Raw genomic sequence first — 12,500 nt, forward strand, 5'->3', positions numbered from 1 at the left:
GATTGAGAAATAGAGAGAGATATTGAGAAAGAGAGAGAGAGAAAGAGAGAGAGAAGGGGGGGGGGGTATAAGTGTAAGTGCAATTTTCCTAGTTGCAAATCTACAATGTGCCTGTGTGTGTGTGTGTGTGTGTGTGTGTGTGTGTGTGTGTGTGTGTGTGTGTGTGTGTGTGTGTGTGTGTGTGTGTGTGCGTGTGTGTGTGTGTTATGGGTTTGCCCTTGACATCACATGAAGCATATTTTGTATTGTATAAGTACATTTGTATGCCCTTCCTTACCAGGTTTTCAATGGATTTCTGATACTGGTCAATTTCCCTCAGTGTTTCGTTGTCTCTTTTGACCTCATTGACATACTGTGCCAGGTCCTAAACACATACACAGACAATAATATTTGAACAGTCATTCAACAAAAGTGGACTTTACCCTTGACATATAAGATAATAGAACAATACTACACACCTTTTAGCTTTGTTAGAAATTCAACAGAATATCAGGGTGCTTGCACACATACTGTACACACAGCTGTAGCACAAAACCATACAGGTAATTCATTTATATTTATTCATTTATTCATGTACATTAATTTGAATATTGCTGCTCACTAAAACACTCTGTTCCCAATCACTGACACACTGTTCCCTATCATGGCCATTAACTGATAAAAGTTGCAGCTTCCTTATCATTATATTATCAGCTGCACACACACTGTTCTAGTGTGTCAGGAGTGGATAGACAACTGTGATGTCACATGGACTAACAGACGCATGCACACACACAAAAACACCTTATTAACTTTGCAGTTTCCTTGTTGGTTTTTTGGCATCAAACTTCCTGACTGACTGACATGCTGCCACTCGTAACGGCAGCTGGAGTTGTTTCTGTCTCGTTTTATTTTTCTTCCTGTCGAGGGCCCACTTCTCCCTGATTAAGACCTAAAAGAAGCTCAGAGAGCCGTCGTCACGCCAACCTCCTCCTCCAGAACCCGTACCGAACGCCAAGTCGCGCTCGCCGGGAGATGCAGAGAGGAGGAGTGCTACTCCAGAGCGCTTGTTCATCACCGCGCACTTGGTGCAATCAAAGCAAAAAAGTCCCCCCTTTGCCTGGCTAACGTTCATGCAACCGCCGCACTAGGATATAGGCCTACCACACACCCAGCCAAGACGCACAGAGGGGGAGTGAGCCACTCGAGGAGGTTAACCGCATTAGCGTCTGTACGCCCCAATCAATGCTAAGTGGCTAATTTATTCAAATGAAATCATCGAGGGCCCCTTACGCCATGAGCGTGCGCACATTTGCGCTCTCTTCTCCGCATGATTTACCTCAATTACGGCAGGAGGTGTGGAGGGATGGAGAAGGGGGGTTCACCTGTCAAACTCTATACACCGCCTTCTAGATCATCAGGCTAGTTGAGAGCATGCTAGCTGAATATTTTTCTCCCTTCTTAACACCGGTGTGTTTTGTTTACAATTCAAAAACTTTCAGATGTAAACAGTGACTAGCTATCTCATCTGGGGAATACAGGCCCAACATACAAACACCATTTCAGGCTGTGAGAGTGATCGATAAGCTTGCATGGAGCCAGACAGACAGCAGCAGTTTGTGAAGAATTGTGAATGAAACAGAAAGGGCTCTCAGCTCGAGCCTACAGTAGCACTCTATCTCATGTAGAGCCAGAGGCGGTAAAACTCTTGATGGAGCCATGGAGCCATTGAGGAGAGTGCTGTAATGTTAACGGGAGCTCAAGCTCCTAAGAGGGGAAGGAGGACTCTGTGGTGCTCTTCAAAACGCTGGCGGATGACGAGCATTTTCAAACGAACAGCCTCCTCTTTCTGACTGACAGCTCCTCTCTGAGGCTCCAGTGATTTAGAATTGCTAGTTTGTTTGTTGACTGACTGCAAACAAATTCACACAATTTGCCCATCCACTCTCACACATAATGTTATGTAGGCTATCAGCAGTAGCCTAGGCTACAACATACATTTCCACTGTGTAAAACCCTAGCTGTTCACACTCACTCATACTGTGCTATGTGGCTGATTCACTATAGTGCCCTATATACAGTAGAGAACATTTCGAACACAGCTCTCTCTCTCACACACACACACAAACACACACACACTTACATGGTAGACTTGCACAATCCTCTGACGCTCATGTCCTGCCATACCCAAATTTGGCTAAATGTGAAAGTGCAGGCCTAAGTGCAGAGCCAATGAAAATGGGAAAATGGCTCTCTAACCCACACGTACCTTCATGGCGTCGAGGGCTTTCCGTAAATTGCTCTTGTCAGTGCTGTCCTGAGTGTGTTTCACTAATTCCTGTAAGGGAGAAACAGACAAAAAGCACACACACACAGAGTGTAAGAACAATAAGCTCTTTCCTGGCTCCTCTCAAAGAATAATTAGTGGAACCGAAATGAACTAAGATGTGGCCTGTCGAGGATAGAGAGGGAGTCGACATTGGCACATAGGAATTAGGGCATCAGTCGGGCTGACAGGTTCTTCATGGTAGCCCAGGCATCATGCCAGTTGTTTACCGATGTTGTCAAGAGCAAATTCATACATGGAGTCTTCGGGGACACGTACAGGGGGAATGGAAAAAAGAAACATATCCTTTTAATTTAATACGCCGGAACCTGAGTGAAACAAACACAGGAACAAATAAACAGAGCGATTATCAGGTTCAACACAAAAGAGCCTGCCAGACATTTCTAACAGGCAGTCCCTAAGACACACACACACACACACACAGGCCTGGAGAATGAAATTCCTACAGACTACCTTGGCGGTAGATTTTTGTATTTCTCATTTCTTTTGAAATACCAAAATGGAAACTCGCCAGCGATAGCGGGTGTGGGATGCATTATATATCTATATATTTGGCCAATTGGAAAGGGAGGAGAGAGAGAAAGAGAGAGAGAAAGAGAGAGAGAGAGAGAGAGAGAGAGAGAGAGAGAGACCAGGGGGAGGAGGGAGGAGGGCTGAAATTGCTTGGATGTGTGAGTGCGGGTGGTGTAAACAAGACATCTAGGCCGGCCTGAAGGATAAGGAAGGGTACCATGCATGTCCTTCACTCGGCCCAGATAAATGGCTTCCCTTTGGCCTGGGAGATATATTGCCGCCCTGCACACACCAAATCCCCTGTGTCAGTCAAGCTGAACCTGGCCATTATTATCACAAGCAAGAGAGACAGAGCCTTATTCCTCATTCCCCCTGCTCCTGAGCCCTCACACTGTGTGTGTGTGTGTGTGTGTGTGTGTGTGCTGTGTGTGTGTTTGTGTGTGAGAGAGAGAGGGAGAGAGAAGGAATGTGTGTCTGTGAGAGAGATAGAGAGGAAATGTGTGTGTGTGTGTGTGTGTGTGTGTGTGTGTGTGTGTGTGTGTGTGTGTGTGTGTGTGTGAGAGAGAGAGAGATAGAGAGTTAACGTGTGTTTGTGTGTGTGTGTGGTGTGTGTGTGTGTGTGTGTGTGTGTGTGTGTGTGTGTGTGTGTGTGAGAGAGAGAGAGAGAGAGAGAGAGAGAGAGAGAGAGAAGGAATGTGTGTCTGTGAGAGAGATAGAGAGGAAATGTGTGTTTGTGTGTGTATGTGTGTGTGGGAGAGGCATGAGAGAACTGAGATACCAGGCGGGGGCTTATTGATTAATTCCAGTTAGAGGATTCCAGTAAGAAAAGAGAGAGAGAGGGTGAGAGGAGAGAGTGAGAGATGGAGAAGGTGAGGAAGAGACAGATAAAGAAAAGAGAGAGCGATAGAGAGAGAGAGAGAGAAGAGATGCATGCAGCCTCCCCTGTGCCCTCACCATGGTCACAGTAACACCTCCCCAGCTCTCTGGCTGCCAGGTCACACAAGCGCTTTCAGACATACGTGTAAGACTGGAGGTTCTGCCGATGTTAAACGGTGGGGCCGTATATCTGAACGACATAACCGGTCATATGGAAGTCCGAATTTAGCCGGTTGTTCTACTACTCCCCCCCTAGTATTTCCTCCGGACATTATGTAAATGTGCTGTGTCTGAACGAAGCGTAGGACATGCGGTTAAAATTCACACCTAGTGAGAGGGCGTGTTGGTGACGTTTCTTTCGTGCGTCCATGTGGTTAGATCTGACTTAAATGCCAGTGTTATGATGGAGTGGCATAGTGCTGTCCAGAAAATCTCCGACCTGGAAAGATGCAGACATCACGAAGCTACTGTCCATGAGGGCATACAACATTTTGATAGAACACCTGAAGGGAACGTTAGAGACACGTTAGCCTACAACTGCATGGCAAGGCCAAACGAATTCAAAAGACTGAATCATCATATGCAGAAGGCACTGAAAAGGCAGTAGCCTACAGCGACGTCGTTGACGACAATAACAGGAGTATTTAATAAATTGTTAGCCAACACAGTTTTCTGTTCATTGATAGCCTACTCATGACCTGCTGAGCTCGCTATTTGTTGAGCATATATGCCTAGAGAAAATGAAAACGAAGAAAACTCAACTTTGTTACAAGCTCCTTACGTAAATGCAGTAGACACATGGGGAGAGGATGCTTTTGGAAAAAATAAACCATGAAAAAACGAACAACTTCACTGTTATGTTAGTATTTTGTTTGTTGCTTAAAAACGTTGTATGATGGCCTTGAAGTCTTGAGTTAGCCTACTGAATTGGCTGGTGGCCTACCATAAAGTTTGTGCATGCTCTCTCTCCCCAACGCAAACCAGATTTGGGGTTCTATAGCCAAGTAATTCTGGTACATAACGTTGAAAACAGATAAATGTGTTTATTCGAAGCACACATACAAATACTGTAGGTCAATTGCGCACTTACTGTACATGACATAAAGCATACCTTGTCAACAAAAAGCAGCTGTGACAGGCAGCGGCCGCATATATTCTGCGTCATATCTCGCATCTTGTGAACTCAAGCCCCCACCCCTCACTCGACAACCACACGGAGATTCTGTAATGTGCGTGTATGTCGTTCACACATACGTCTGTATAAGGTCAGTATAAGGTCCGCAGGTTAGCATCATATCTGAATCATCCGAAGAGTAGGACCTCCGTTTGACAAACCTCCGCATATATTCCGGAGGTTATATCTGAAAGCACACACACACACACACACACAGCTCCACCACAGGAGGCCAACCCAGACCCACACACACATACACACACACACACAAATCACTTTCCTCCCCATCCCCACTCCCCCATCCATTTGTCTGTTTGCCTATTCATCTACCTGTCTTCTGATCAATCTATCTATCTATCTATCTATCTATCTATCTATCTATCTATCTATCTATCCATTCAATTCACCCATCCATTCACACATCCACCTATTCACTTATCTATCTATCTATCTATCTATCTATCTATCTATCTATCTATCTATCTATCCAACCATCTGTCTGTCTACTTCTTTCAGCTTAGTCTGTCTACACTTGTGTCCCCTGATCATGACACCCTCTAGTGGAGCAAAGACAGACTAAGACAGAGAGGGACAGAGAAGAAGAGAGAGAGATGGGAGGAGAGGAAGAGAGAGAGATGGAGGAGAGAAAGAGGGGTAGAGTGGGGAAGGGGAAACAGGAGGAGGGGGAGAGGGGAGGAGGCGGGGGGGGTCTTCTGTCACACGCTAGCCTGCTCTCCAGAGGTGCGCTGGACAGCTCTGCCTGGAACGCTCCTGAAGGCTACAGCGACCCCGGGCCCCAACAGGGCGCAGGGGCCAGGACATGGGGCCAGCAGGGGCACGGGCCGGCAGCCAGCCGGATGGGCTACGGATCAGCTCACACACCTACACACACACATATGCACCCACAAATATCCACACATACACAGACACACACACACAGATATGCACACAAACACATACAGACACATATATCCACACATACACAGACACACACACAGATATGCACACAAACACATACACACACATATGCACCCACAAATACGCACAAACACACCCACAAATACACACACACACACACACACACACACACACACACACACACACACACACACACACACACACACACATACATACAAATATGCACACAAAGCCATAACCCCAAAGTCACAAATCACTGCCTCTGTGATAGAAATGTACACACAAACCACTGATACTGAAGTGATACACACACACACCTGCACACATACACACACACACACACACACACAAAACACACTTGCATGCATGCATGCTCACAAACACGCGTAGCCACACACCAGGCAGAGATAAACCCCACTGGTCCCTGGAGCCGCAAGACCAGAGGGAAACTTTCGGTCGGATCACGCTATTCCCCACATTCTCATGTGATTCATCTATCTCTCTCTCTCTCTCTCTCTCTCTCTCTCTCTCTCTCTCTCTCTCTCTCTCTCTCTCTCTCTCTCTCTCTCTCTCTCTCTCTCAGTTTCTCTCTCTCCTCTCTCTATTCCTCTTTTCTCTCATATTTATTTTTAACTCTCTTCATGCTGTGCTTAAACTGGACCAAACATGCAAAGGACAAAGACACCCCATGAAATATTCATATCCAGTTCCCTTTTCAGTATGTGTATCTGTGTGTGTGTGTATGTGTGTATGTGTGTGTGTGTGTGTGTGTGTGTGTGTGTGTGTGTGTGTGTGTGTGTGTGGTACAAAAAGGACCTGTCCTCAAACAACCAGAGGACACAGGGCAGGACACAGAGATCGCGGGAGGGATGATTTCATGGTAAACGGTGCCCCCTGTGGCCGTTGGCGGTAGTGCAGCACGTTTCCCAGCTCATTATTATTGGTCCTGGTGCGTCCGATCGTATAATCTGGGCCTTTATCCATAAGCACCTCCGAGTGGGAGGATCACAATCAAGCATCAGGTTAAGCTCATGATGAATTATTGATTATAGACAGCGAGAGCCAGCTCCTGGGCCTGTATGCCAATGAGCTGTTGACTTCTCTCTCTCTTTGATTAGTCTTTCACAAACTTGGGAGCATTATCATTTATGATTCTGTCACATGGTGCTCTGTGGCGCCGCTGAGTCGACAGAAACAGGTTCAGAGGTCACCGCTCATTGTGTGAGGTGGTCGTGCTGATTTCCATAAGGTGATGCGGTTACCTGAAGGAGAAGGTGGTACTTCAGGACTCTCTGCATCGGCACGACCAGGAGGTCCCTCAGCGTAAACTTCCCATTATTGGCTCTCTTTGAACACTCCTGCAAAGGACAACAGCGAGTGATTAAAAATAAATGGAAGACCTATTCTGTCAAACACTGCATATCCCAATGCATGAGATTCAATTTTCAGAGGGGGCAAAAAAAAAAACACGGTGCAAATCTACTGAGTAAATTTCAACAGTTCCCAGCAACATTATATTTCTGTATCTTGCTGCAGTCCAGCAGAATCCTATCACCTTGTGGAACTAATCCTGTTGGACTATCTCTGTGGTGCTAGTGGATTTCTGTAATACATTTCCTAATCATGCAGGGCATCTCCGCCAGGGGAACAGACTTCCCAGAAGTCCCTTCACCTGGCAGCACCAGGGGGCAGTGTGTATGGGCAGTTCTCTCATTCCGCACCTCTCGGAGCGGTCAGAGTTATCTCACTCTCTGCTTGACCTACCTCAAGCTTCAACCGAACATCCTCCTTCTCTTTGCAAATGTCATCGAGCACGGATATGGCTGTCTCCACATGGCTACAGTACTTCCCATAAATCAGTAACCTAGTATGGAGAAGAGATGACAGGAAGTTAAGAATGAATAGAAAGACACCTCAACATCTGTCTGTCGAGTTCAGGGTTCAGGGAAATCAGGTCTTACTTCTCCTTGTAGTTGAGGAAAACCTGGTAGAGGTTCTTGGCGCCATTGAGCGTGACAGAGTCTTTCACTTCTTCAACAAGTCTCTTGTGAACTTGAACAAGTTCCTGTGAGGACGATACAGAACAAGGTAGAACCTTCATGGTCTAATACCTCACACGAATAAAAGCAATATCCTTAGACTTGTGGAACAAAACCAGGGACTTACCGGAATATTCACAAAGACTGTCTCAATTTCCACAGCAGTGAGAAATGTTTTAAGAGGCTTTAAAAAGTACTGTAAAGAAGAAAATAGCACATTTTTGAATTTGAAATATGGAACATGGTTGCTATTGCTAAGGCTATTGTAAGTTAATGTGTGGTATCTTTTTGAAGACTTGTGGTTAATAAAAATATTCAAGAAATACGCTCAATGCAATTGTTGCCTGAATTCAAGGACAAAGGCTCATTATTTGTGGAGCAATGCTAAATATCCAATCCCACTCCACGCTCTCTCCCCCTGGGTCCATGTTTAATGAGTCCGTAGGGTACTGCAGGCCTTGCCTTCTCAATTGAGTCCAGCGTCTCTGTGTATTTCTCCTCCGTCTGTTTGATCTCCGTTAGACAGCAGCTCCTGATGTCCGTCTCAGCCTGTTTCTATAATTACAACAGACACGCACACACACACACACGCACACAGAAAGTGAGAAATGGACATCAACACATGCCAAAGGGACATTGTCCTTGCTCTAGGGCTTAGCCTATGAGAGAGGAAAGAGAGAAAGAGAGAGTGAGAGCTAGAGTTAGATCATTGTTGACACAGAGGGAAAGAGAACGAGAGAAGAGAACTGACCAAAACACACGGCTAAAGGCAGACACAATTCACTATGCCATTTTTTTTTAAAAATATGCTCATTTCTTAACGCATGGAGATCTAAGGCATCTCATTACGATCTCACAGAGCTGAGCATGTCCAGTGGTAGGTACGAGCTCACTGCTGTCCTGAGATCAGTGTGAGCGCTGAAGGAAAGGCCAAGGCAGTACCCACCGGTGGCGGCACGCTCTCGGCCTTCATCAAGTCCTCGTACACCTCCTCCCCCTCACCGTCATCGTACACGCAGTCATACAGGTCCTCCTCATCCTCCACGCCATTCTCACTGCACACAGGAAATACACAGACAGAGCATTAATCATGAGAGCAATCAATCTTGCAATATATGCTCAAAATAAGTTGAAATTACACTGTTGTTAGTAATGGCTATAAATACTGTATGCTATTGAGTGGTAGGAAAGCATTTTACTACACGTGTAGGAAATACACTGCACATATTTATATTTAATTTTTGTTACTCTAAACTACCTTCTGTAAACTACTGTCTACATTGCACTACATTTCTTGTCCTGTCTATGCACCACCTGTCTATCACATTGCACTTTTTGTGCACTTCTGGTTGGACACAAACCGCATTTCATTGTCTTTGTACTTGTACTCTGCACAATGACAATAAAGTTGAATCTAATCTAATCTAAAATGTAAACATTTTGTTGAAAACATTATGCTGCTATTTTGTTGTACACTATTGTGGCCCTATTTTGACGATCTAAAACACATGGTCTGAGGCATCGGGTTTAAGTGCATTTAGGGTGTACCCAGTCCATTTTCGCTAGTTTGACGGCGGAATAAGTGATCAGATTCCAGGCACATGGTTTAAAGCAGGGGTTCCCAAACTTTTCCACGACAAGGCCCCCCAAATACCACTAGGTTCTGGCCAAGGACCCCCTTGATGTTTTATTAATTAAACCCATCGACAGTACTACGGCAAAATGTAAAAATACATTAAGCTAATCTAATAATTATTTTAGCCACAACCACATCGCGATGGAGCATACAGTGTGTAAAAAAATATTTGGGGCTTTCTGCTATATGAGAGCCATCACTCTACTATTATTCCCAGTCATTATCATGGGAAATATGTTCAGATATGCGTCACATTATTATAATGGCATTGTATAACAACCCTCATAGTATATTTTAAATGTTTCAAATGTATTTATTTCTTGCTTTTATTTTTCCCTCCAACTTGCTGAGGCCCCCCTGGCACCCCCTCACCCCCTCACGGCCCCCACATTGAAAACCACTGGTTTAAAGGACACCACAGCACAGTCTTTGCACTCCGTTGCCGGGAACTCGTTGCTAAGGCCTCCCCACTAGGCAGATCACAAGTTAGACTTCTTGACAGTGCACTCTCAAAATAACAGTGAAATACTATTGATAGTCTACTGTAGAAAAACGTTGGACCAGGGTTTTCTTAGTGCTGTCAGTGGTGTTTTCATTTTCACTGGTGTCAAAATAGCAATGTGCTATTGATGCACCTGACCACACCTCGTTTTGGGCCCCAAGTTTCTGTTGCTGCATTCACACTTGTATGTGAGAAAAATTCAAACAGAAAAAATTACACCAGAGACATTGTGTGATGCTTTCATGAAGATACCATCTTTGGTATCATGCATCAAATAATGGAAGGATTAACACTTGGGACACTTAATGAAAATATCCGTTTGGCTATTTGGTGTCAAACCATTTCAGGCCAGCCCGTGGGTATTACTACTGTGAGCTCTAGAATGATACAATGAGCAAATGGCTTGTTAAGGAGACCGAACACCAGTCCATATGTTTCTCAACAAACTAGCCTATGGTTACAATATGCTGCAATGTAATCATGTAGCCCCTAATCTGATTACTGGTATTTTCAAATGCACCCTGCTCTAAACCCAAGTGTTTTTTTTTTTTGCTGCTGTTATCATATAAACAAACTTCCCTCTGCTTGAGATGATTTCATTATATCTTATAACAAGATGAGGTAAAGTGAAGCACTGCTAATGGGAAGGGGAAGAGATTAGGGGATAATCTCTGTGTGTTTTATGTTACCTATGTACCATGCTTTTGCAGGTATTGACTCAAGACAATAAATAGCAGCATATTTTATTCATATTTTTAAGCAATCAATACAATTGTGATAGTGGTAGGAGTGTTCTTAACCCAAGGTCAGCAAGTTTTTAATTTTTTTGGAAAGTGGCTGGTAGTCCCACATAAACATAAAATTAGTAATCCAGCTTTGTACTGCTGCCATGTTGTTGTGGTGTGGGTCAGGCCTGGCCACAGAGGCAGAGCTGCCCACTGGCTGCACTTCACTGCTGATCTTCTCAGCCACCGTCTGGCTGTTTGTCATGGGTCATCCATACTCAGCTCTGCTGCACTTTTCCAGATGTGTCTGAATGTATGCGACTGTGGGTGGGAACGTTTGTGTCATCTTTGTGTGTGTGTGTGTGTGTGTGTGTGTGAGTGTGTGTGTGTGTGTCAGTGATTATATAAAGAGAGAGAGAGAGAGAAAATAAAAAAAGAAAGAAAAAAGAAAAGAGAGAGAAAGAGAGAGAGAGAGAGATGTGTTTGTTATACTCAGTTCTTTGTGCTATTATGTGAATCTGTGCCTGTGTATGTTTGTAGATGTATGGTTAGGTCAGAATGTATGTGTGTGTGTTTCTCAATGGCTAATGTCTTTTCCTGGCTGTTGATGCAGGTTTGGTGTGTGTGTGTGTGTGTGTGTGTGTGTGTGTGTGTGTGTGTGTGTGTGTGTGTGTGTGTGTGTGTGTGTGTGTGTGTGTGTGTGTGCGTGTGTGCGTGTGTGTGTGTGTGTGTTTTGACCTCTCTTCTCAGAGGACATTCTACACACTCAGCCAACATCATTCCACATCTGGAAAACAATCCTCCCCCAACAGCTAAAGCAGATGACGGCACCCATGTGTATGTGTAAAGTGTGTAGGAGGGCACAGCTATGGATATACACTTCACCATGTGCATTTGTGGTCAATCTGACTATGGCTACATGTCTAGGCTACTTGACTGATGTGGACACTGTGTGTGTGTGTGTGTGTGTGTGTGTGTGTGCGTATGTGTGTGTGTGTGTATGTGTGTGTGTGTGCATGTGCATATGCATGTCTGAGAATGCATTTATATGACCACTGACATCTCATTCAGCTCCAGTGGGTGGTGTAACACAGACATCACATCAGAGTGGTGCTCCGGCACAGCAGCCCCATACCAGTGCCCTCGCTGCCTGACCTTGGGGACCCCAGCGATCACACACCCCTGCTGGGCCTCCGTTCAGATTGATGCCCCTCTGATTCCTCATGTATATGGATGCCAACACTTTGCCCACCCAACTTCACACACACACACACACACACACACACACACACACACAGTGTCCACTTGAGCAGCCTGGCACCTAGGATGTCTGGCACCAAGGGCAATGCCCCACAGCAAGCGTCAGCAACTATTAGCGCCCGAGCGAACTGTTTGGTTAGAGGGCAGAGCAGGATAAGAAGAGGCGACGCTCAGGCTGCTAGTGTTTTTGCCTGAAGGGCTGGAACACCAGGGTGTGTGTGTGTGTGTGTGTGTGTGTGTGTGTGTGTGTGTGTGTGTGTGTGTGTGTGTGTGTGTGTGTGTGAGTGTGTGTGTGTCTGTGGTGTGAAATTCTGACGGCTGACATTAGTGTCAGCAGTGCTTTTGGAGAGCAGTAATGGGAATGTTAATGCTCTATCTGGGTGTAATATATTTGACTGAACTGACTGAACTGCTTGTTCAGCGATGCATAATGTGTGTGTGCGTGTTGTGTGCGTGTGTGTGTGCCTGCGTGCGTGCGTGTGTGAGTCTGTTCAATTTCCTCCACCTACAAGCCGGACTAGTCCTCCTCAC

The 12,500-nt window shown here is 45.2% G+C and overlaps 1 protein-coding gene across 3 annotated transcripts in view; it reads right to left on the minus strand.

Annotated features, from left to right (window-relative positions):
• The window catches only part of LOC121688835 (guanine nucleotide exchange factor VAV3-like), a 92,192-nt gene that overhangs the window by 42,576 nt on the left and 37,116 nt on the right, over positions 1–12,500 (minus strand). For all 3 annotated transcript variants that reach the window (XM_042068714.1, XM_042068713.1, XM_042068716.1), the window contains 8 exons: positions 8,793–8,901; positions 8,309–8,401; positions 7,974–8,042; positions 7,769–7,872; positions 7,572–7,671; positions 7,070–7,165; positions 2,249–2,317; positions 278–364 (listed from right to left, as the gene is read on the minus strand). In XM_042068714.1, the coding sequence (XP_041924648.1) occupies positions 278–364; positions 2,249–2,317; positions 7,070–7,165; positions 7,572–7,671; positions 7,769–7,872; positions 7,974–8,042; positions 8,309–8,401; positions 8,793–8,901 (727 nt within the window). The remainder of the gene's footprint in view (positions 1–277; positions 365–2,248; positions 2,318–7,069; positions 7,166–7,571; positions 7,672–7,768; positions 7,873–7,973; positions 8,043–8,308; positions 8,402–8,792; positions 8,902–12,500) is intronic.

This window comes from Alosa sapidissima, chromosome 17 (assembly GCF_018492685.1).
Source record: "Alosa sapidissima isolate fAloSap1 chromosome 17, fAloSap1.pri, whole genome shotgun sequence".
Taxonomy (NCBI): domain Eukaryota; kingdom Metazoa; phylum Chordata; class Actinopteri; order Clupeiformes; family Clupeidae; genus Alosa; species Alosa sapidissima.